The sequence below is a fragment of the Lichenostomus cassidix genome, chromosome 1, assembly GCF_008360975.1.
Source record: "Lichenostomus cassidix isolate B80296 chromosome 1, HeHo_3.0, whole genome shotgun sequence".
NCBI lineage: Eukaryota > Metazoa > Chordata > Aves > Passeriformes > Meliphagidae > Lichenostomus > Lichenostomus cassidix.
Genome location: NC_139479.1, coordinates 93,428,168 through 93,453,892, shown reverse-complemented (window position 1 = coordinate 93,453,892; position 25,725 = coordinate 93,428,168). Strand labels below are relative to the sequence as shown.

At 41.1% G+C, this 25,725-nt stretch overlaps 1 protein-coding gene across 1 annotated transcript; it reads right to left on the bottom strand.

Annotated features, from left to right (window-relative positions):
• Positions 1 to 1,556: 1,556 nt before the first annotated feature.
• CCDC80 (coiled-coil domain containing 80) lies at positions 1,557 to 22,457 on the bottom strand. Its single transcript, XM_085071369.1, has 8 exons — positions 21,824 to 22,457; positions 19,554 to 21,454; positions 15,279 to 15,435; positions 11,243 to 11,379; positions 10,449 to 10,597; positions 7,112 to 7,215; positions 5,464 to 5,544; positions 1,557 to 2,836 (listed from the first exon to the last, which is right to left on the bottom strand). Exons 2-8 carry the CDS (start codon positions 21,444 to 21,446, stop codon positions 2,490 to 2,492), a joined length of 2,868 nt encoding a protein of 955 aa, XP_084927495.1. The 5' UTR covers positions 21,447 to 21,454; positions 21,824 to 22,457; the 3' UTR covers positions 1,557 to 2,489.
• Between the last annotated feature and the right edge of the window lie 3,268 nt (positions 22,458 to 25,725).

Sequence of the window (25,725 nt, the reverse complement as noted above, 5' to 3'; positions counted from 1 at the left end):
AGAAGTAGGTTGCAAAATCAGTATTTTAAATCATTTCTAAAAGTTTTTGGTGATTTTGAGTTATTTTGTAATGAAGGCAGAAGTAGGCATCAGAATGTAGACTAATACAGAGTCTTCTACAAATTTTGTGAATATATGGATGTATAGGTTTGGTTAAGAGCCCATCCCCACCTCCCTTGATAAGTGGACAACTTGTTTGGAGTTGTCTTTTTAATGCAACTCCCACTGAATGCCTAGGCTGGGTTTGGTATTTGCACAATTTAACTTTGAATTTCAGACAGAGGTATATAAAAAAAAAGGCCATTTGGACCAAGTGCTGCACTCATGTTTTGTAAGTTAACACTATCTTCCTCCTGCTCAGCACAGGACATTTAGTTTATGTGATTTGTAGTGTCTGTTAAAAGGGCTTTCATTTAAGGACTTTACATGAAAACAAGATTAGAGGAAAGTTTAAATGAACACCTGAAAGAAAATGCCTCAAGGAGGTGTCTGTTAGGCATCTGGTATACTTCCCTCTGCTTTTGCTTTAGGCAGGGAAAGTTAGGCAGCTGACCTTAATGCAGTGGTGCAGTAAGCTCTCGTTTTCTAAAAGTGAGCTACAGGACACTCCACTGTCTTCTAGAAACCCTTCCATTCTGTGATTCTTTTTGTATTTTTGAGTTTCTCTATCCACTGCTTTCGGCTGTGGAAATCACTGAGAGCTTAGAAGCTCTCTGCAGGCAGCAGTCCTCTCAAAGTCATACTGTCAAATGCCTTCCCCCAGTTAGCTCCAGTCACCTGAGAAAGGTAAGTCAGGAGTTGTACCCTGTGCTGACTAGACCTTGTGATAAGGGAGGGCAGCCTGCCCCAGAGGGTGACCAGGTTTTCAAAGCTAAGGCCTGGTGACCATCTGTCTGCCTTTCTGACATTCAGAAGGGCAAGAAATGCCTGACCTTTTCTGACTTAAGTTTCTAAAGAAAGCATCTGGTTTTGAGTGAACTTGTTGCCTTAGCCAGTTTTGTTTTCATCTGGGGAAAAAAAAAATCAGGAAAAGGCTAAAAGTCAAAATGCAGAGCATGCTCTGGCCAGCTTAGAGCTGTAGTGTCTCACTGTTCCTGTGCTACTGCTGTGATGGCAATACTCAGTACGAGTGCCCTGTTGTGTGCATCTATGCATGATGTGCACCCACATCATGGATTATAAAAACAAATGTGACTGGTCAGGCACACCTTCAACATCAGAAGTGACCAATGTGCCACTAAAAAGGCTGGCATGGTATCTTCACTTAAAGATATTGCATAATATTTCTGCTGCATCTTAATGTTCAGAAATCTAACCCAAATAGTGTTGGAACTATGGCTATGCACGCAGTTTCTGCCACTGGTTTCACTAGGTAGGGTGGTGCAACAGCTCCAATGTGTAAAGGCACCAATGAGAAGCCAGAAGAAAACTATTTCTGAAAATGTGGCAGAAAGAGAGGTGGTTCAGCAGATTAAATTAATGTCAAATACTTTTATAAACATTTAATCCAGATCACTTTTATGGGGTAGGTATAAGAAGAAGAGGTAAAAAGAAAATTTGAAATTTAGAGTAATAGTTTAATTAAAAGCATTATTATAGAGAGCTAGTTACAACTCATTGAATGTATATGTGAATGAGATTTCTTTTTCTGATGAAAATAATGCTTTTCAGATTCCTGTATTTCAGACAATGCTAACTCTGGTTGGTGTTTCCACTTAGCTCTCATTAACTTGGATTTAACAGTGAGGTGGGCAAGACCTAAGAGAACAGGGACCCCCAACTGAAAGAATAAATAGCCATGCAGTAAGCTTTGTAGTTAAGAACTTTACATTGTATTGTATTGGAACAAATTCTGCCATAGCCATAAATCTTATTTTCATTCATAAAGTCAGATAATTACAATGTTAATGCACTGTAGAAGGGATGCTGTCTTTTTAAACATGGTGTTTCAAAAAGATTTTATTACTATTGTTATTATTATTAAAGAGCATCCCCATGCTTCTTTCTTAAATTTTCCTTTTCTGGGAGAGACCCAAATTGATTCTTTGTTTCTCTTCATAAGCGTAATGAAACCTCACTTTCCAATAAATATATATGTATTTTTATCTCATTAGAAAAAGTACTAAAAAGCACATTGTTGGACAGTTTGTTTCCTGCCCTGCTGTAGTGCCCATGGACTGGGGCTGTGGGGTTTTTTTGTTTGGTTTTAATACAAACAGCACCTGCTGATGGCATTTGTTTATAAAGGTTTAAAAATATAAAGGAGTCTTTATTGTTTAAAGCTTCAAGACTACTGGTTTGAATTGCTTCACTGTAAAGGCTTCTGCATTTTTTGAGAAGGCAAATGACCAAAGTCCCTTGATTGAACAGCAGAAGAACGAGGCATAGATATCTAGGTGGCCTGGGAAGACTTTCTGCAACTGGCCACCTATTGCTTGGATAGCTATTGGAAGACAGACACAGGGCAGTCAGAGGCTAAGTTGCTCTGTTCAGTATGGATATCCATGGTGGTAACTTCCGTGGTGACGGTAGTCGTCTTGGTAACCTTCCTGGTAGCCCTGGTGGTAGCTGTGGTAGCCATAACCACCATACTCATCATCAGGGCACTGCATGCCCAGCGACTGCTGAATTGTCATTTCCTGGCGCCGGAGCTGCATGGAATCAATCAGGTCATACACAATCGCCATAGACCACATTGGAGAAGGATACCAGGATTTGACGTTGCCATCTTTCCCCACTAGAAGCATGGAGAAATATTCTGGGCTAATCTGGAAATAGTTTCGAATGTCTTTCACCAAATTAGCTGGGATGTCTTCTCGGTCCACGGTTGAGCTTCCTAGAAAGTGATTGCATAAAATCAGCATTAATAAAATATTTTGTTTAGGTGATGATGATGGTTTGTAGGTAAAAAAGTTAGTAAAATGTATCCTAATACAGCCCAAGAGTTGGCAGTATAAGATTCTTGTAATTTGCAAGTTCCTATCCATTTCCTGAATCTGAAATGAAATTGCTTTGCTGTGAACTAAGGGTATATTTTTAACAGCTTTTCTAGATTTAGTAAACTTGTCATTCTCTAGGCTGAAGCTACTGTAGTGTGGTACATCTTTTTGTTACCCAAAATCCATGAACTTCTTTGACTTCTTTGCAGTTTGGGTCACCAGTTCATGTATTGCAGAAGGCACATGTGAACAACAGTAACAGTGAAGGAAATCACAGGAATTGAAGTATGATAGAAGAATTGCAGGATCTAGAGCCTGTAGAGCCTCACTCTTGAACTGTCACGATACGTGAAGTATGGTATGTGGTAGATGTCATTTTCTTGTCAAAGTGTATGTTTTAGAGTAAATCTGGTGAACTCCAGGCTTTTAAGTGTGAAGTCAGTGCTGGGTAAATGACTAGAAACTATAAGACAGCTAAGATCAGTGGGCATGTATATATGCAGTTGGTTTGGCAACAGGACTCTTACATGGGTGGCATCCTGCCTCACAGACTTGAGGTTCTCTGAAAGAGGTCAGCAGGCAGGTGGTTAAGAGTGGCCTGGCTCATATAGGCTGTGTGGATTTCCAGAAGGCTTCAAAAGGTCCTTTGATAGCTTGGTTGAAACAGAAACAAGGTGGGAGTGAATGATCACCTGGAGTGGAGGGAGGTCATTAGTGAAGTTCCACGGTTGTGTTGGGACTGGTGCTGTTCAATGTATTTGTAAATGACACACAAGGTATGAGCATGGAGGCTAGGAAGTACATTGAGGGTGTGAAGATAATTATAGCAGTAACAATGTGGGATGATTGTGAGGCATTGCAGAAGATCCTTAAAGAAGTGTGACTGGTTAATAAAATTATAGAAGAAATTCTACTCAGATTGAAGTGATGCACTTGGTGAAAATTTTTCTGGCTTCGCATAAATGGTGAAGATTGATCATTACCACTTGCCAGTGAGCTCTTAGGGCTATGAAGGAGAGTTTCATGGAAGGCTAGTTCCGTGCTCACTAGTGGCCAGAAGGAAAACCAGATGTTATAAACTGTGAGGACAATAATAACAAACCAGTATTATTATGCTACTATGGAAACCTATTATTTGTGTGCATTTTGAACACTGCATGAAATTCTGTTTCTCTCATCTCAAAAGACTATGGTAGAACTGGGGAGAAAAGTCAGGAAGTCAACAAGGTTGATCATAGGTTTGGAATAAACTCTGTATGATTCTGTGTCCAACTAAGTAAAGACTGCAGTTTCTCAAATAAATGGGTTGGGGAAGGTCTGCAGAATTGTCAGTGTCACTGCAGGGATGGATAGGATTAAATGTAAACCTTTTTCCCCACACAAGAAATAAGGGGAATCAAACAAAGGTATAGGGACCATGTTTGGGACAAATAAAAGGTACTTCTGTAGAAGTTCTCACAGGAGAACACATGCTAAAAGAATTAACATCAATTCAAGGGCAGATTAGACAAAGAGATGTGTTGATCTTAATAAATAGGAACTATAAAAATCATGAAGCCTCCAGTGAAAAATCAGTGGAGGCTGCAAGAGTGTTGATGGAAGAAGTCTGACATCAGCTTCCTCTATTTTTTCTCATACATGGATTTAATGTCCCTGTTCTGTAGAAGGACTAGAATGCTTTCGTGCACAGAGCAGTTGGAACAGAAATGGGATAAATAAGCTTCTTTCTGTCTTTGTTCCTCGATTGATGGAGTTACTTGTTTGGATTAGGTAGTAGAGGAACCCACAGCATTTGAAAAGTACCCACTCTCTTAAGGATATCTACCTGCAGTAGCCTGCCAGGATGCAAGTGTAATACTAAAGAGAGCTTTTAAGAAAGATGGAGAAAGACTTTTTACCAGGACCCAGAGATAGAGCAGTGAGTAATAATTTCACACTTAAAGAGGGTAGATTTAGATTAGATACAAGGAAGAGGTTTTTTTAAGATAAGGGTGGTGTGACACAGTTGCACATTGCCCAGATGGATGCCCTGTCTCTGGAAGTGTTCAGATTAGATGGGGTTTGAGCAACCTTACGAGGTGAAAGATGTCCCTGCCCATGGCAGGGGGTTGGAACTAGATCATCTTTTAGAGGTCATATTCACTCTAAACCGTTCTATGAATATGAATGAGGGATCCATATAGGATCCCTGAATGTGTGTTCTATTAGCCCTACAATCCCTTATCCCTGTCTTTGACAGCAAGGCTGGCAGAGGAGTTTACTGGGGACTGTAACCTTAGGTGGGAAATCAAGATGTGAGATGACTTTCGGATATTTGTATTTTTCTGTCCTGAGGAACCTATTTAACATGTAGCACAGCAACACCAAGAAAGCTTTTTGTTTGCTTCTGTGTCATCTTATTTCTTAAAAGAAACAAAACAAAGAGTCATACTCATCCCTCTAAAGAAATTTCAGCAAAGAAGCGCTCAGCACCATATAATGCCCTTCATGGGTAGCACTGAAGAAACTGGAAACAGTCACTTACCATTAATTGGATACAATTCTAAGACACCTCCAATATCTTCTCCAACTCCTAGCAATTTGAGGATTGTTATGTGGCGCAGACCTGTGGAGGAAATGAAGGAGGTTTTGGGTCAAGCAGATATTTCTGCTTATGCTTGGGCAGATTTCAGTTTAATCATCCAGGTCTGTGCTTGCTAAATTAGGGCCCAGTCTCAGTCAGCCGTCCAGGAGAAAGAATTACTGATTTCTGTGGGGTCCCTGCCAGTCGCATCACCTGTTCCAAACATAAGGATAAGCTGATGTGTTTAGTAAATGTGATACCAGTTCCATAAAAGCTGTTCCAAGGACAGCAGCATGGTGGTGTAATTCTGTAGCACAGGGATACAAGCATCAGATATGCCAGTAAATTGCAGAGGCTGTTCTCCAAATCCAGAATCTTTCTGCACTGTTTTGTTCACTACAAAGCATTTTACTTATCATGCAGACAACAACAAATTATTTGGAGGCAATAGAACCTATGCCAGTTAAACTCTGAATGACTGTAGGGAATAGCTTATGACAGCTACTCACTTCTTCCATTTGTTCTGCACAGAGGCTTGGACTGTTGCCTCTCCTTTGAAGGAAGACCTTAGGGACAGCAGAAACTGTTCATGTATCGTGAGTCAGTACTATCTACAAAATCTTTGATGTAACTGTTTTTACAACTTGGAGGTAAGAAACAAATCCTTTAGAAACTCACTGGATCATTTTTAAGCTGTCTCTACCAAAGGGTGGAGATACTCAACTATTTTGGTTACATCACATTCTTCAGAAAGCATTTTGCAGTGGTCCATGTCTCAATTTACTTTGGTATATTCCAAATGAGGTGATGCTGATGCTCTGAATGAAAGCCAGGTGATTATGAATAAACAATCACACTATGCAAATCTCCCTTCTGGTGTAATTGAAATGCATTGAAATAGCAGATGTTGAAAGGGACCTGTTTCATTCTGTTCAAGGAGTCAAATCTAGACCCTGTATGGTGTTTTCATTGCTAGGAATTTAAGAAGTCTCTCTGCACTTCATGACAAGAAGACAGAAGAGTGCTTCTGGGTCTTGCTCTTAGTTGTCTCCTGGAAGAGCCCCTCTCTCTCCCCTGACTATGTAGTTGGATCTTAAGTACTTAGTTATCGGTCTGAGAGGGCCTTTATTGGGTTGAAGTGTCTTCCCATTAATATTTTTGCACATTTTGGAAATGAAGCAGTAAGGAAAATAAAAAAACCCTGTTGTCCCTGCATTTCCCTGATGCCTGGTCCAGTTCTGAGTTGGGTCTTACAGGATCTGCCCTTGTGTTGTTAATTTGTGCAGTACAAGAAAACCCAAACAACAAAACCCCCAAACTATTACTCTCCTGAAGTACAAGCCTGAAGAGAAGCTTTGGGGTGCTAACATTTTCTGCTATGTTAGTGTAATGTTTCACGAATGCTTCCAGGGAACACTTTGTTTAGCTGTCTTAGCTTTCAGTGTGCTGTACTACCTGCTTGGCACAATCTTCCATTTGGATCTGGAGGAAAGTTTTCAGTTGTCAGATTCCTCAGCCTGTCCAGGTTCAGACTTGAGCACAGGAATCCATCACATCATCAGGAAGGATGTGGTTTGGGGGAGCAAGGATATAATTCCTATTGACTTACCAAAATTGCAGGCTTGACCACTGAGAGCAGCAAGCTGCTGAGAATAAGCCCAGTCTTCATCACTGGGAGCAGAGATCACCACCAGCCGCCTTCTCCATCGGAACCTGAAAAGAGAGTGTGGCCAGACGTGGTCATGACATGTGATTCAAGTCCTCTCAGCGTTTCTGTTTCTGTAGGCTGAGATATGTCATATCTCTCACAACTTCTAAGTAACAGCTGGATGGAAAATCTTCCCAGTTCTATCCATCACTGGGAGAGGATAAAGCTTGTTTTGAATTTTACAGCTCCAAAACTTTCAAAGAAACACCTGCAGTGCTGCTGCTTCACCAAACAAACACTGGGAAGTTTACAATCTTTGCTCAAAGCCCCCTTCAGTAGTTACAGCAATGCTGAGAAGTGTATATTCAAGACAGAAGGATTCCTGTGGAATTCCTCACTAGGCATTTAGCTTTTACATCATTCACCACTGCTGGAACTGCACAGTTATTTTGCAGTCCAAGGGCTGTCTGAGAATTAGGGTGTATCTTCATTTCAGACATAACTCATACTTCTGTGTAAATAATCACTGACCTCTTTTTTCTTTCCTGCACCACGTTTGCTCAAAATATTTTTAATGTGGCATTAAATCTGAGCTTGCTTGTAAGTGGGTGGTTGTGTGAGCCTGTGGCTCTAGAAGACGTGTGGGGCGATAGGATAAATCTTGGAATCTTTCTTTAATGGAGACTGCATCATGTAACCAAGATCTTGCACAAGGCTTTCCCTTCTTTCCTGTCAAGATAAGGCAGTGCCATAAGGACAGTTGAAATATTTAAAAATTCTAACTCTAAGGGATTTTAATACTTTCACAACAATTTTTTTTTAATATAGGTACTTCTCCACTTAACCTAAATAAATCAGATTTATAGGAATTTGCAAAGCTGCAGAGATATTTTTATAGCAGGAAATGATCTTTTAAATGGATGCAGATGTTACTCTGTTATAATAATAGCCTGCTTTTCTGCTGTACCATGTGAAGATCTCAAAATGAAGGCTAATGCAAAGGGTCAATTCTACTTCACTTAAAAGAAGCTGAAGATATGGTAGGACTTGCTTGAAGTCAGAGAAGAAGTTGTTAAAAGAGCAGGGCGTGCTGATATCTTTGCTTGTTGATTGATATTACTTTTTTTTTTTTTACAATTAGAAAAGTAAATCCTTGAAAAGCAAAGCTCCTCAATTTTAATCTTGCCCAGAAGGAAAAGCAAAGTGACCTGAATGCGTGTGTAGAGTTAAGTGAATAGGAATGAGAAGCATTAAGAATCCATATGATGTGAAGAAATCCATGTAGTGTGAAGGAGGGAAATTTTGTGTCATTATTCTGAAAATGGGGAACAAAATCATCATTGTGATATTTTGTATAGAAAAGCACCTGGTTACCTATGAACAGTGAGTGATAATATAGCCATTGGATCATATTTTGCCTAGGAAAAAACTGTGAGTCACTTGAAGATACTTTTGTATTTCTTTCTGTTTTTTTTTTTTTTAACATCTTCTTTGTAGTTACACAGAGCTGAAAAGTGTTGAAAGCCACTCAAGCTGTTTATTCACCTGCCCCAGGAGCACTACTTGTGCTTGTCTGGGACTACATCTTAGTGAGAAATTAATTCAGTTGGTCCTTCACAGCTGTTAGTTCACCAACAGTAATGTACAGATTTCTGTTTTATTTCTGACATCAGAAGCCATGGACCAATACTCCTGACAAATCTGCCAGACCCTTCCCTGTGTGGATCCTTTCCTCCTCTTCTACCTGTTTTGCATCCTCTTCTGATGTGTGAGCCCAGAGAGTAGCACAGCCAGTGTCTAGGTCTTAGAGGAAGATTCATCCCCAAACTCAAGGTTTTCCTCCTTCTATGTGTGACTTGTAAGCATTACTCAAGCCAGCTCTGGCTCTCATGGTCTCCTTTGACACCAGGCAGGCTTGTTAAGAACAATATTTGCATTATTATAACTGACCTCTACAAGGAGCAACACCAGGGAGATGATGCCAGGGCTCTTGTTCAACTGGGAACATGATCTTGGACAAAGCTGGAATTAATTTTACTGGGAATCTGACCAGTTAATGTGGCTAGAGAAGTCCACCCAATATTTAAAGCCTGATCCTTCTTTCACAGACAACAAATGCATACTGTGCAGCAGCAGTTCTGTTTACAGATGCAACATTCTGCATTTTTCGTGCCCAGTTTTCTAATGTGTGTTTATTACTAGGGCTGTTTCCAAGCAAAGGAGGATTTGAGGCCTGTCCCTTTCCAGTATACAAGCTCTTTCTTGTGCTGATCAGCTGTTTCCAAGCTGTGGTTCTTCTTGGTGGTCTCGAGGATGAATCACTGGGACCTAAACAGGAGGTGGTGAGGTGGGTGGGGTGGAACTTGTTAAAGGTTCTCTTTCTGTGGAAGTGGCCATTGAATTTTAAAATGTTTATGAACCAACAACCTATTCATTTATTTGTTGCTCCTTTCATCCTTGTCATAATCTATCATAGTGCTTCAGTTATTTTTAAAGCTGTCTGGCATTAGCAATGTATTCCCATAGATTCCCATAGTAGGTGAGGAGGATGCAGTTATAACAGGTAAGGTCTAGAATGATGGGGTAGCCTTAATTTCATGTCAATTATCCTGTGATATTTGAGAGAGGGCTATAGCTGCACAGGTCTTCTGTGGGTATGAATGCCTACAGTCCAGACACATTTACTGCCTGGAATTTAGGTCTCAAGGTAGAGCAATAACACAGCATACAGGGATTGCATAAACAAAACTGTCTTTCTGCAGAAGGTCTCAAACATTTTGCAAAAGACATCTGCAAGACCTTTAATAATATGTATGACTAATACTGGCAAAGAGCAACTGTTATCTCAAGCAGAATAAGAAGGAAGTTAGAGATAATTACTGATTTGAACTACATGGAAGGGATTAGAAAGGGATTAATAAGATTGGGATGGTTGATGATCAAAACACGTAAACACTGTGCTTCATACATCCAAAACATTCAGCTAACATCTGTGAATTAATCCTTATCTGCTTTTCTATTTGCTTTGTTTTATTATCTCCATGTTGTGATGGGGAAACTGATGTACTGAAAATCAGTGCCCAAGGAAGGTGTGGTTAGTCAGGAAACATAACATGCTTCCTGACTTCCAGCATTCTGTACAAGACTGCATTCAGCTCTGGCTGCATCTCTCTATTTGCCTAACACTGTAAATACTGAAAAATCTATATTTAAAAATCCCAGAAATAGTTACATGGGTATTTTTTCAGTACAACAATAATTAGTAGAACTAGCAGCAGATAAAAACAGAAGGTGATACCTGGATAAGAAGCTCTCAAGGGATTGCTTCTTATCTTCTTTGCAGACAATGCCCTCTTTTTTCTGTCTTTCCATGTCTTTAATTCGTGATTGGAAGGTGTCAATCAAATCAAACACAGACTTCATTGCTATGGGTACTTCATAGTATTGCTGTTAAGAAAAAAACAAACAGACAGGTGGATATAAGGATGCTCATATTAGTAGCCTTTCTGCACTGTGCATGTATCACAGCACCGTAGGATATTTAGTAATCCAAGTATTCAAATTTACACAACAGGCAACAAGACCTAAAACATATTAGAAGCTATGGAAAATATTACTGTTTTTTGTAGTCAGACTGCCCTTTGGAAGTGGCATCTTTTCAGTATTTGCCCAATGTGATAAGGCCAGGACATTGCAGCTATTATATTCTTGTGTAAGGCCATTCAAATACATTGTCCTTATGCCATGTGCTGCCATCCTGTTGAGCAGCCAAAGTGTGTGTTTTAGAATGCCAGGTACTTGATTAAAACTGTGTCAGCTGTGGGAAGGTCCTGTTCCTCACCATTCGAGCAGAACCACACAATTCTTGAGATCTCCTAAGTGCAGAAAAGGAAGATAGCTACTTGAGTTCTGAAAATTTTGCTTACTGTTCTTTTGCTTGCCCTCCAGCAATGACCAGGTTCTTCATCATTCTCTTATGCACCTCACATGCCAGCCTGTAGTGTAATTTTGTAAATTTTTCAAATTTTTTTTCATATTTTTCCAATGCATTTTCTGTCAAGAGAACTGAGTTGAAAGAGTTGAAACACTCACCTTGACTTTCATGTCAGTGTCTGTCAGCACCATGAAGAAATCATTGTAGGTCATCCCATACTCTTTCCTCAACTCACTGATGAGCTGCTGGTCCACAAGATCTTCATCTTCTATCACTTTCATGGGCTTTTCATTATCTTAATGTGAGACAAGGAGAAAGAAAAATAGTCATGGAATCACACAGCACTCTGACTTTAATTTCACCTTGAAAGAAAGGGGGAAATTAATTTCCCAGAAGCCCTCTTCCTCCTGCATAGTCAAGTATTAAAAACTATCTGTGTGGCATTATGACTTTTAACCGTCCGGTTTTCAATCCCAATATTCATTGAAAATCAGTCTATCCTAGGGTTCACACACTTCAGTATTTATCATTTGTATGTTCTTTTGAAAAATCTTACTTTTTCCTGGGAAGATCTGTTAGATTTTTTCAATATGCTCAAACATGTATATGAATGTACAAATCATTTCACCAGCTCCTGAAATGCAGCCACTTCTGTAATAGAAACTAGAAATTTTGACAATGTGCACCATGTACAAATGAAACAACATAGGTAATTTGAGTCAGTAAAATATAGCTAGAACAGCTCAAGGTTGGCCAGGACACTAGAGTTAACCTTACCAGTCTTAAAAATTTACATGGGAGATTTTGTGACTACAAGAAACGAGAAACTGTTTAACATGTCTTGAATGCTGCAATGCTGGCAGCAGACCTCTCTAGATACCCTACTTTGGCACTCCCTCGTACTTCTGCTTGCTGCTTCTAGCACCCTGACAGGCAAAAACTTAATTTTGAGTACGATTCATACCTACTCAGAGCTCCACTCTAAGCAACATTCAGAAACAATGAGAAAAAGACTTCTGAAGACAGAGATTTGAAGAAAAGCCTGCAGAGATACTGAGGTTCCTTACTTCCCATGGAACCCAGGTGTATTGGAATCAAGTCCTGAAAGTCTCTGTGCATCAGCTCAGCCTCAGCTGCAGCATCCAGCACAGCCCTATACAACTGCAACAGTGCTGGAACAAGCCTCCAAATGCAACTGTGGGCCTGGAAAGCTAAAGACAGGCTAAATCATACACCAAGGGAAATGTCACCTGGGCACCAAAAAGCTCCCTGCAAACACTGCTTGCCAATACACCATTATGAATGTTACATTCATATCCTCACTTAGAAATCCCAGCCATGGCTTAAGTGACCTGCCTGAAGCTAGAGACACAGCAGGTCATCAAGAGATGGAATCCAGAGGAACAGCTTTCCAGTCCCCTGCTCCATAATTATTCACCAGCAAATAGAGACGAGATTAATTGATTCAAGTTGAGCACACAGCAACAGGAGATTTGAATCTTTATACAACAAAGCATTTTAAATAATTTTCTAAACATCCACAGCTTTTAAGGAGCATACTGATCTGACTCAGATTTTGCAGTAGGTCCACCCTGTGTATAGACTGAATGAAACTTCTGAATTAAAATTTTGGGAAAGTGTCTGAGTTAGAATCTGACCTTTAGGTTTCACATATTGAGCCCACTGCTTATAAAAAAAGAGCCAAGCCAGCAAATATTAAAATCTGGTTATACTTATCAGGCTATATATCTGATTTATGTGATTTTTCATAGTTATACGTACCTCAGCTGAAATTTTTGTAAAGAATTAACAAGCAATGTTATCAACTTTTGATTGGATGAGTTGCTGGATGTGTTAATTGGTTATTCTCTTCATAAAATACATGTAAATCCTGCATCAGGTGCTTCATGGGTGAGATTTACTAATGGCATGTATGATCATTAAAACATAGACCAAAAAATCATGCAAAGACTATCTCATTGGCCTAGATGGAGGTAGAATAATGCAAAAGCTGTTATTGTGAAATGTGACAGAAAACAGCTGTACAGGAGTACCTTAGACCAACTGACCTATGGCACCCTTCTGCTTTAAACTCTAGATATCAATATGAAATTCGCCCTTCAGAGTTTCCTTGTTAAGAGATTTTCTTTCAAAACTTACAATGAAAAGAAGTAAATTAAATTACAGAGTAATACAGAAAAGTTCTGCATCAAGGAAAAAAATTATGCTACACACAAAGGCTGACCTGCCTTTCAAACTTGGAAGTGACTTCTATGGAGAAAAAAAAAAGAAAATCTAATTGCTTCACTCCAAATCACTACTTGTCCCTGACCGCAGCCTCATAAAGCATGATCTGGGATCAACATGACAAACCACTGGAGCTGAGACTCTGCTGCTACCTGCAAAGTCATCACTCTCTTCGCTTTTTCTCTGAAAGAGTGGGGAAATGTTTCTCCATACATCTTTGGCAGCTAGACAGGCTGGGAAGATGAGTTATCTTTAGAAATAATTCCAACGAGGTTACAAAGAAGTCCAGCAGGTTGTTTTAGCAGTACAGTGGCCTAATAGATCAGGTATTGGCTTTGATTATAGGGTGAGTAGCCAGGGACCAAAGATTAGTTGAGCAAAGCCCTGTTCCCATGAGTTGGGGAAAAGAGACTGCATTGCTAACTTGGGCTAAAGAGAAGACCTCAGTGACACTTAGCTTTTATGTCATTCCAGTGAGAAACTGAGAAATACTCTCTGGTTTCACTGTGAGCTAATCTTGACTAATGCCATTGAGCTCTTTCATTCACTATTTCTGAATATGTTTGAAATTTAGGGGAAAAGTATTTTCTGTGGACTTTTCTGCTGTTGGCATTCGTATTTCAGTCTCAAGATGCAGCACTCTGAGTAGACCTCTTCATGCTGAGTGCTCAAGCTTCTCACTACTACATACATACTGTTTCTTAGAAGAAATGTTTCTTAGAAGCTTTTGCTGCCTCGAGAGTAAGCCTTGAAGAAGTCATGCAAACAGGGAGGGTAGAGGAGAAGGGGAAGTAGAATAGAAAGATATTTGTATAATTTATTTGTATTGCATGTATTTCTAAAAAGCCCAGGATCTGGTGTTTTGGGGCAAAGCTGTAAGGTGAACTTAATGTCAGGTTTAACCTATATCCTTCTAAGACTCCTGGTTTTCTTCAACAATTTAATTCCTCCTATGAGAACTGAGCTGTTATATACACTTGTGTGGTTTGGGGAAAGTTTGGATGTAGGTTAAGTTTGGAACCAGCTGAGAGAGTATGGTCTATGTCAGAGTGAATAACTGAATATTAGCCAGACTAGAGCTAAAAATAATCCTAAGCACTCCACTGACAGGCAGATGGGTCTAGGTACACAAGAAGTGACCTTGAGTAACCTTGGCCTGATGTGGAAAATCCTGCACTGCTCCAGATTTGTCAAGGAGGTGCACAAATGGACAGTCTGGCAGGATTTGTGACTCACTGTCATTCAAGGACATAAGACTAGGTCCCCTGCTAGATCCTGTGCCTCTGAGAGTAGCAAAGGCACAGCTGGAAGCCAGACATAAATCTGTGATTTTCTCGCCATTTATATGCCAGACCTGAAACACCCTGCAGCTGGTCTGGTCCTGAGCTTCCTGTCGCTTCACACATCTTTTCCCAAGGTTTGGTGAAACTGGATGAACTTCAAGGGGAAAGATGTGGTGGACTTATAAGCAAAATTAGAAGTTTTTATTCTATTTGCAGTTTAGAACTGTAGGATATTTGTATTTCTTCGGTCTCATCCAGGAAAGCGTTCACAGTGGTGTTAACTTTTAGATGCAGACAGGAATGAGACAGTTCACATGATTCAAGAGATACCTAAGCTTAAGTGCTTTGCTGGACTGCAACCTAAAGTCTTTTTCCAAATACTATTATTACAACAGGGCAGGTTTTCACTGGCTTTGGTGGGTGCTTCCCGAGGACCTGAATACTGGCAGCAGTTGTTTGAAAGCTACCTAAGAGAGATGGATGCCAGTGTCACCTGTCTACATGGAAACTCTGTATGTAAAGAAGGTGGCACTAAATATGTCTGAATGAGGTACTTTGCATGTCCTGCATAGATTTAGATTTTGACCCAAGCTGGGGTGATTTCTCCCTTTGCTGTCTGTACTGTGCCCATGAGATGGAAAGGAATTATTAAAAGAAAAAGAACCTAGCTGGAAGTGGTCAATTTTCATGCTGCTGTTGTTCATGGTGCCAAAAATTGTGATGACTGAGATCTTCCTCGTTGCCATCTTGCAGAAGCTCTCCAGATACTCGTCTCGCTGCTGTACATACATGGTGTTGTCCGCCTTGGGGGTTGTGATCAGCTGGTTTGAGCAGAGACAAAACAGCTTGTTTAGTATAAGGAATGAAGCAGATGATTATTTTACTGAAGGAGAGCTAGTCACTGTCTGCAAACTGGGCACTCTTTCCCATAACGCTGTTATTTATTTGTGTTTGGAGTGTACCTTCACACTCAGGCCTGACCCAAAGACATTCAGGCAGCCACAGGAAAACCTTTGAAAGATGTACTTCCAAAGCAGCTCCTCTGCTGCCTTTCCACAGTGCTGGTAGAAGAAATACCGCTAGATTTTACAGAAGGCCAAGAGCTCTCCTTTTATTCCTTGCCTTGCCAGTCCCACCAGGTCTCCCTCACAGCCTTTGGTGGTGCCATGAATCTAGGATTTCCCCTATTCACTCACAGTGGGAGCCCTGGGAACATGGCAGCTGCTCTGGCCTCATCCCATGGTCCAGGCAGTGCTCCCGTGGCTGTTTTGACTGCCAAGGGGTGAGTAAAACTAGGGCTGCATGAATACTTATGTAACTGATGGTGAAATCGAAGATTTGCTAAGGCCACTGTGAGCTCATCTGAAACTGATTGATTTTGCTTTTTGATGCACTTTGATGTCTTAAGGGACTTATACTTGCTCAAAGGCACAGTTGTGGGTGAAAAGGAAGAGGAACAATTACAACAACAAAAGTATAATTTAATTTTTAAGAAGTTTAAAGCCCATTACTTAGATCCTTCATCAGTGACTCAGATGAAAATATTCCAAGGAAGGGATATGTGTAACAACATTCAGTGGTCCTATGCAGCAGTTTCCAGCAGAAGGTGCCTAGGAATGCTGCAGCTCTAGTAATGTAATCATTCTAACTGGCAGCAGTGAACTGCAATCAAGCACCTGCCACTGGTCCCCCAAATACAAAGGGAGCTGGAATCTGGACTCAAGATTTATGTTTTAAGGTCCCAAATAATCACCAGAATCCTTCAATTGCAAATTTATGCTTTAGTCTGTAACAGGGCTAGTAATTTTCTAGCTGTCTTCTGAAGTTTGTGGGGTCAGAAGACTAATTTTTATGGTACACTCTTTATAAATTCAGTTCATCAATATAAAGATATTTCTGGGCTTATAAGATCTGACTCTCATTTGTAAGATCTGCCTCATTTATGCAAAGCCCCTGGCGTTACTACAGCATTGTAGACATGAAGGTGAATGAGAGTCAGACACAAAGAGGATTTGATTTCTGGGCTATAGCATGTAACACATTGCTTTTAAATTGCATATAAAAATGCTTCAGATTAAAAAAAGGATCATGAGAAGGGTTTGAGGACTGAGATGGAAAACAGACGATTTGTTTGTACTGTCTCCTCCTAGTTTTGGAGGTCATAAGCTGGAACACAGAGTCAAGCCTGAGTCTGATCTTTTTCATCAAACCTTGTAGAACAAGGCAAAGTTCAAATCAAAGCTTTGTACCAGGACTGTTTTAACCCAGGCTGTATATACACTGTCTCTATCAGTGTTTGCATCTTGGAATCACAGGATGATTTGGGTGGGAAGGGACCTTCAAGATCATCTTGTCCCAACCTTCCTACCAGGAGCAGGGACACCTTCCACAAGACCAGGTTGTTCAAAGCCCGATACAGCCTGGCTTTGAACACTTACAAGGTTAGAGCATCCATCTATCCATCCAGCTATCACTCTCCCTCTTTTTCTTAAGCTCTCTCTGGAAAGCTTGTATAAGGTCTCCCTGGAGTTTTTTCTTCTCCGGGCTGAACAACCCCAACTCTTCCAGCTGTCTCCATAGGAGAGGTGCTCCGGTCCTCTGATCATCTTTCTGTTCCTTGTTTGCATGCATGCATTCATGTGCATGTGTGTGCATGTGCATATGCATATATGTGCATGTGGGTATATACGGAGGTTACATATAAACTGTCAGTTGGCATTTCATCACTACACAGAAATAAACAAATACCCCAAACTCACCAGGCTGAAATTTCTCAACATTAGTAAATGGCAATAAAAGCCCCACTATAGAGAGATGAGGCTGTAGAACTCAAAACCCATACCTTTTTTTCAGTTTCTGCACCTGGGACCTACACTTGTCATTGATAGAACTTAATCCAGAATAGCCTTCAAAATTCTACATGTTTGAAATTCACGCTGAAATCTGAAATTGTTAATGATGTAGGACTTAAAAACCCATGTCCCTCGCAAAAGACCTCTGGAAAAGGCCTGAAACAATGTCCTTGGGAGCCAGTATGAAAGAAAAAATTACAGAAAAGCGATGGAGAACAACTTGGGTAGATTCTTGGGTGGTTTAATTCTCCAGAGAGGGAGTTTGAAGACTTGTGAATGACAGAGGTAATTGTAAGGACTGTCTGACCAAGGAAATGGAACAGTTTGATAGGAAGGGATGCAAATAGGAATATGTGTGGATTCAAAGAAGCTTGAAAAGTTCTTTGTTTTCCACATAGGCCGTGAGTGGCAAAGAAAAAGTAGAGTTCAGCCACTGCTTTTACTAATAAGCAAACCAAACCTATTCTTCAGAGAACTTCAGAGTAAGCAGGTTATGGATGTTATTAGGTTCTGGAAAAGTGTAGTGCAGTGTGGCATAATCATTTGTCTCCAGTGAGTTTTGGCCTGATTACCTGAGATTGTGCAAATCTTTTCTTGGAGATCCAGCTGTGAGGTGGCCTAGTATCAGAAGGTTCAAATTTCAATCAATCCTTTAAGTTGCCAGGACTGTGGTGGTGTTATGAATTAGCAGCCTGACATCTGTGAGCTTTACTTTTAGCTCTTTTATTTTCAAGTTTGTTTATATTTATCCTTATGCTACATATATTCTTGGAAACCACAACATTGAGATGAAATTTCAAGGATCCCAACTTCGGCATAGTTTCCCTCTCTGAGCTTTTGTTTTGGCTAAATTTTAGTTAACAAGTAACTAGTAGGCATTATTTGCAAAATTCAGTCAAGTTCTAATTTTTCAAACACGTGGCTTTTTTTCCACTTCCAGTGCTAGCTCTGCATAGCCCCTACAGCTTGAAGAACAGGGAGGGGGAGAAGAAAGTTGCCTTGTTTTCGGGCCCATGAATCATCAGCAGAATGATTCATTAAATTCCAATGGTTGAAATCTTAACTTGGCATCTTAGCTTGGCACCTTAGCTATTTGTATTGGAATATGGAGCATGAAAGTCAAAGGTGTGTTTGTGACATAGACTATTGGACAATAACTGTGAAACATGCCAGCTTGCAGTAGGATAATTGCAAGAAACCAGCTCCCACAATAATATTTTTAAAGAACTGTTTTCCAAAGCGTACCCTTCAGGATATGTGCCATCTGCCAGAAAAAACATTTGTACTACAACTAAAACTGTTTCCTGTCCCAGGTGAAGTGGTTTTTATGATAAGTAGTTGGAAAAACATACAACGCTATTAAACCTGGGGACAAGTAATGCCAGACCATGCTGAGGCTGAAAACTTACTGGAGTGTTACAGTTCAATACAAACAGAAGGAGAAAAAAACAAATCAAAATAAAGTTTGCACAGGATCTCTGAAGATGTCTAGGAGATCTAAGTGCCAAATCCCCATCAGATCTTAATCCCAAATTCCTCATCCCTCAGGGCATCTGATCACAAGCCTTTGTGCATATCCTCAGTCAGACATGCGCTAGTATTGCCAAGCCGCCTGGCTTGCTTCCAGCTTTGGGACACCAGCACCAATAGGAAGCAGGTGTGCCAGCTGGCAGGACATGCAGAGCATTGAAATGTGGTAACTTTGGCAAGTACCCCAAGGCAATGAATGGGTGTAATCCACACTGGAACCTCATTTTATTGATCATAATGATACAGATCCTGACACCTACATATCCACTGGAAACAAGATAAGCTGATGGCTATATGGTGGCTCATGGAAGTGACTGGGAAGAGGTTTTAGCCTAATATCTGCATGACTGATTTTTATACTACATGTAAGATTTCCAATATGAGGCTGTGAAATCTGTTGAAAATGATCGTTTGGGCCTACAAATTTTACCTCTTAAGACAAATGCACCAGAAAGAGTAATACAAAACCACCATAAACTTAGAGTTCCCTATATTCCTACTAGGAGTGAGATATGACTTCAGTTAGGTAAAAAGATTCAGATGAAAGAGTTACTTACAATGAGCCTCCTCTTGCCTTCAAAATATTCCAGGAGGTTGGTTGCTGATTTCCTGGGAGGCTGTAGGAAAGTCTTCTTGTTGGGCTTGGGAAAATCCTCATTCTCAGTCCTGCTCCCCTTCTTCTTCTTGCTGCGGTCTTTGTCCTGCTTGCTCTTTTTCTCAGCTTTGACCTTCTTAGACTGCTTCTCACTCTTCTGCTGCTTGTCAGGTCTGTCCTTCTTCTTCTTCTTCTCAGGTTTGTCCATTCGCTCATGCTTCTTTGATTCTTTTCCTTTCTTTGGGGGAATATTTCCTGCTGCAAACTGTTCCTCTAAATGGGAACTAGCAGGCTTGCTTGGATCATATTTATCTTCATACTCATTAGTGAGTATCTTTTCTTGGGTTTTCTTTTTTGGTGGTTTAATCTTAGTCGGTTTGTGTTGCCCAGGTGTGACATTCAGGTCCCTGTGGTTATAGTCCTTTCTGTCCGTTCTGTTATCTTTAAATCTACCCACATTTGCCTTTGTGTAGTGCTCTGAGGGAGCTGTTGGGACTTCTGTGAAGCTGTCATAGCGGGCAGCCTTGTTTGGTTTCCGTGTGGCTGCCGGTTGTTTCTCTGGATGGCCGCGCTGCCGGTCCCTGCGGTTTGTTTTCCACACAGGAGAGTAGAAGTCCTCAGCGGCTGTGACTCGTGGTGTGGTGGCATCAGGGGCTACTGGCAGCCTGTGGTACTCTGTGGTGGAATGTAACTTCATGGTCCAGGTCCTCTGTGTGCTGGGGAGGGGTGTAGTTGTTGTTGTAGACCGGATTGCTGTTGTCACTGCATGGGTGGTGGCACGAGTAGTTGTGGTGGTGGGAGGGAGGGTAGTGGTCCTTACTGTAGGCAGAGGAGTGGCCACTGTGGTTGTCATTGGTTTCCTCACTGTTTTGGTCCTTGTTGGCTGATTGTTGCTCTTCCTTGGATCCTCCTTCCTTGCTGACACCTGGACATGTTCACTGCCAGGGGTAGGCTGCATGGTGCCCCCATTATTGCCTTCCTCAACCACCTGCCCCTCCACCCCAGCTGCTTTGCAAGTCTGGATGAAGCCCTTCTGCCTCATCTTCTCAATTTTTCTGATGGGGTTCTGATCAATGACTTCATACATGGCCTCTAGCCTGACTGGATAAGGATACCTTTCCTCCACTTGCAGAGTTTTCTTCAGCAGTACCATGCCAAATTTCCCTTTCTCCAGTTTCAGAAAGCTCATGAGCTTAGGGATGAGGGCAGGATCTAGTGGCTGTTCCAGGATTTTTCCTTCATTGGTTATCCTTCTAACTTTTCCCCCTTCTTCCCCTTCTTCATGGAACAGCACAATCTGCTGGATGTGCCTCTCAGCCAGTTCACAGTAAACGTCATTTTTCAGCAGGCTCATCATGAGCCGGTAGTAGCCCTCAGAGGCATGGGGGGCAGAAATGACCCACACCCGATTTTTCCCTGCAAAGCTGGCCAGGACATTGGGAGAACTTGACCCTGAAGGGAAACGTACCACTCGTGATTGTGAGGCAGAGGATATCCCTTCATCCTTAATCATCTCAGACTTGGGGTATTTGGCTGCAGCTGTGAGTCTCTGGACCAATCTCATTCTGGTCCCCATGCCCCTGGCCTGGGAACGTGCATCCCCTTGCAGGAGATTGGTGGGTGGCTTTGGAGGTGCTGAAGAATCCCTCTTGGTGACAGGGTGTTGAGGATTTGGGCTTGAATTCCTCAGGGATGCTCCAGATCTTCTCAGGAGACTGCTTGAAGCCCTGTAAGCCAGGGGCACTCTCCTAACTCCATGGCTCCCTCTTTCCACTAGTCTCTCTGTCTTCTCAGAGCCACACACTAACCATGCTGCCCACAGCAGGGCTAAGCTGAGAGCTGGCCTCCAGTTCATTGTGCAATCTGTGTTGGGGGTGAGGAGAAAAAGAAAAATTAGATGTTAACAGTATGACGATATATTGCAGAAATGATAAAAACTGCAAAGCACATGTTGGCTATTTTGTATGATTTATAAGTGCTCGATTACACCTCGGTCCTGCCCTAGTGGCTTTGTACATTTTACAGTTATTTTTGGAAAAACACAGAATGGATCACTTTATGAAAAAATGAGATCATCCTTCTGTAACACGACACTGTCTATCTAAAATGACACTGTGATCTGCATCCTCCTCTCTGTTTCTCTCACGCTCTCACTATACACACATGCAAGGACACACAGAGAAAGGGTCCCGTACATAAAGCAGAAAGACAAGAATTTGACTTGAAACTTACACTCTCAGGGAAGTTCCCCTGCCAGAGATGAGTTTTCACGTCTTTTTCCTTTAAAAGGAGACCAATGCCATAGAGCTTTGCTCTTGTTCAGTAATTTATCTTCATGCAGCCCAACAGGTCCCAGAGCCTGTTGTGTGTCTTTTAACTTTCTTCTTCACCTTCTTGACAGGCGGGATGAGGTTAGCGGAAATTTCCTTTGTGATTTCTGCTCCTCCATTTACCTGTAGGTCTGGATTTGTGCTGTACCGGTTACCCACACAGGCAGAGATTTCATTTAAGAAAAGGCTGCGCCAAGTCTCTCTCTTTTAAACTTCCCAAACCTCCTTCCCACTCCTTGCTTCCTCAGTCCCGTTTAGGTCCTTTGTTTCCAGAGAGGAAAGCACCAGCACTAATATATTTTCCAGGCTGAAGAAAAACACAGGAATGTGATGCTGAAAAAAAAGAAAGGACGCTTCCCTTTCCCCTTTCTCCACACTTTGACAAAAGCAAATTGTAAAACACTCGTCTTTTTTTTCTTCTTGGCTGGCCGCGGTCCCAGAAATGTCAGGGCAACCCCAGCCCTGCTCCGAACCAGCCTCAGACAACGGTGGCCACTGGAAATGGGGGAAACTTCACTCAGGATTTAACAGCTCAGCAGAACCCGCCTCCTCCCCACTCCGACACAGGGAGGGAGGAGGAGGAAGGCTCTGGGGGCTGAAACACTGCACAGCATCACAGAGCACTTCAGAGAGGGTGACTCCAGCCTTAACTCTTTCCTTCACGCATCCCAGCTCCCTGGTGTTCTCCGAGCTCAGCTTTTTCTTTCCTCCCGCCAAGCGAACACTGTCTGGATAAAAATAAGTCCTGTGAGAATTGTGTTTCTCCATCAGTGTCAATAACAGCTCTGGTGTTTAAAACACATTATTTCTGCTTTGACTTCCCCCTTTCCTTGTTTTTTGTTGTTTTCTGGGAGTTCCTCAGCGAGATCGAAGTTTTTTTCACTTTTCAACCAAATTCCCTTTCAGGTCCTCATGTATGTCAGTATATTCTTTCCTCAAACGTCATATAGGCATGACTGTTTTGTTAATGTGTAGTTTTTAAAGATATCAGGTTGTTTACTATTGTACTAAAATTAGAGTCATATCTATTTACCATGAATGTGCACCAGCAATGAGAAAAAAAAAGAGACAAAAGGTACAAAAATACCTGCAGAGACAAGGGTAAATGCAGGGTCATGTCCTTTGCTCTCCCAGAATGGTGTAAATGACACCATTCTATTGAGCTGACGTAAACTGGCACAGCTTTGCTGCCAACACCTGGTCTTTAGCTGATTCACACTGCCTTCAGTGTGCCGTGCACCTTCAGTGTAAAACACCACTTAATTGTGGTTGGTGGATAACACCTAAAAATATCCAAGACCTTAATACTACTTTAACTGTTTTCCAAGGTTTTGCTTATTGACAGAGATGTTGTTACATGTCTGTGATAACATGCTGGATTTGACCTCTGTTATCTTGGCTGGGGGTGAAGGTACACCTTCTACTTTCCTTGAAATTAATGTTTCAAAGAAAAAAACTTTCTATCTTATTTTCTTAATTTTTATTTAAGTTTTCAAATGCACTGATAAATATTAGTAGTGGTTTTGCTGATATGCATTCACAGTTTGTGTTTTGTGGCCAGTGGTTTGCCCTGGAGTTATGGGAGAATGCTGAATGCCTGTGCACATATTAACATGAGGGCAAAAATGCTCAGCCTTTCCCAAAATATCATATCCTGCATCCACTGGGAGGTAAGGGGACTGTATCTCTCACAAGGATCTCAAAACTGGAGTTCTGTGGGATAAGGGTGGGTAACATTTTCCACTTAAATTAGTGTCAAGCCTGCTGGTTTATTAATTTTGACAAGGAAAAAATGTCATTTAAAATTACACTGTTTCATTGTGACATTTTAAACAGACTGTAATTTAAAATGAAGTTTTCATTTAAATGTTTCATCCAGTTTCATTACAAAGATTTTAAAAAGAAATGACCCTACAGTGCTGAAGCCAAGTATTTATTTTGGGGTAAATTAATTAAAATTTTAAATTACCTCAATTTTCTTGGTTTGGTAATAATTTGAAACCACACAGAGGCAAAACACCACTCATCTGCACAAGCCTAATGATGCCAAGGAAAATACACTCAGCACATGGCAGCAGAGGAAAGAAACAGATTTCCATATTAGCTTTGCTGTCTATCCTGTCCAATTATAGATATGCTGAAGAACTTCTGTGAGTACTTTGCTTTGTTTTCCCAACCCAATTATAGAAGTAGCATGCTACAGAATCTGCCTTAAGTGTACCAAAGGGTGGCAGATCAGTGAAGATGATAGATAGTGAGGCAGTTGTAGGGAGGATCTAGCACACAAGAAAACATGCAACCATGGGGATTATTCTCAAGGCTAATGTTTGATAGTATCTTTGTCCAAGGCCAGAAATAAACTTGAAGTGACTGCTGGAAATATTTGACATCAGAATTTCTTAGAAAGTAAATTATTTATACAGGCCAACAGGGGACTCCTAGGAAAGTGAACATATATTTTGCATTTTAAAGGGCCAGTGCAAGGTTGTACAGCAAGAAGAAAAAATAAAGACATAAAACATGCAAAAGATAAAAAACAATACACTTGAAGGCAGCTATTCAATAAGAGACTTAAAGGTCACTGTATATAACTCCCTGGAAATAGGCTTTTGCTGTGATATTGCAGCAAGGAGAAAGCCTGCCAGCAGTCCAATGAAAAGCTGGGAAGTTTATATAATAGTGTCAATAATGTGATTTATGCTGTACACATCAGGTTTTTCAAAAGGATTGCAAGGGTTCAAAAAGTGATGTGATGGCTGGATATGATCCTTTTGAAAAGGAGGTGTAGAATTAACTGTGTGGAAGGCACAGCCACACATTGGTCATGATCTTCTCATGCATAAAGAGAAAAGAAACATCTGCAAAGAAATTGCTTTTTAATCCAGCAGAGGAAGGCAGAAGGATAACCAATGATTAGGAATTAAATCTTGCTAAATGCAGACTTGAAGTAATTACAATTACTTGACATTTTTACTAATGATCTCAGTTAACCCTGGGATAATTTGCCCAAGAATGTGGCTGTTTTCTGTGGCTTAGTCTTAAAATCAAGACTTTAAGAGACCTTCTTGGCTGGACTGGAAGTAATCACCAAGGGATCAAATGAAATTCCCATGGACACATCTACGTTGAAAATCTGAGGTCAAAATGACACCCACCCCTGAACGTGCAGCTCTCTGGAGGCTTATGGGAATGAATTCTGTAGCCCACTGAACTGAAATGAGCAGTTTGAGAAAGGTGGAATGCAGTTTACAAAACCTGTAGCCCTCACAGTGTTTTTAATAAGGAACTGAAAGTTAATGCTATGTCCACAAAGGGAAATTATGCATCTGTTTAAGGATGACAATACTGTGAGTATCTTTATACTCTGCTTTAGGTATCAGACTTAAATATATCAAATGTGTCAAGGGGTGTGCACACAACTACACCATTTCAGCTGCTAAAACTTTCATAGGAAAGTCAACTACACCATGAACTAGGATTCTTTCTCAATCCTGAAAACCTGGAGAAATAAGGTAGCAGCAAGAAGGAGACAGCCAGAGAAGCAACTGAGAACTTTCCCTTAAGTGGACTTCAAGGCAATCCTCCAGAAAGTGTGGGAGAAACCGCTCCCAAGGAAGGTGAAAGGAGGCGAGGGAAAACTGGCTTGGTCTGCTTTGTGCAGTGCTGGGAAGCTGGGAGCCAGATAAGCAGGTGTAGGTTCCCCTGCTGATGCCAGTGGGGGGTTATTAGAGCAGAGAGCACCAGAGCCTGAATCCTGTGAAGCCAGACATTGTTGATGCTCTAAGAAGGGACAGGTTTCTTGAA

Coding starts and splice junctions, on each gene's coding strand:
- CCDC80 (XM_085071369.1), bottom strand. CDS start 21,446: ATGAACTGGAGGCCAGCTCTCAGCTTAGCCCTGCTGTGGGCAGCATGG. Junction 7,216..10,448: donor CTTGAGAGCTTCTTATCCAG/GTATCACCTTCT, acceptor CTCTCTTTTCAG/GTTCCGATGGAGAAGGCGGC. Junction 5,545..7,111: donor TGGTCAAGCCTGCAATTTTG/GTAAGTCAATAG, acceptor TTTCCTCCACAG/GTCTGCGCCACATAACAATC.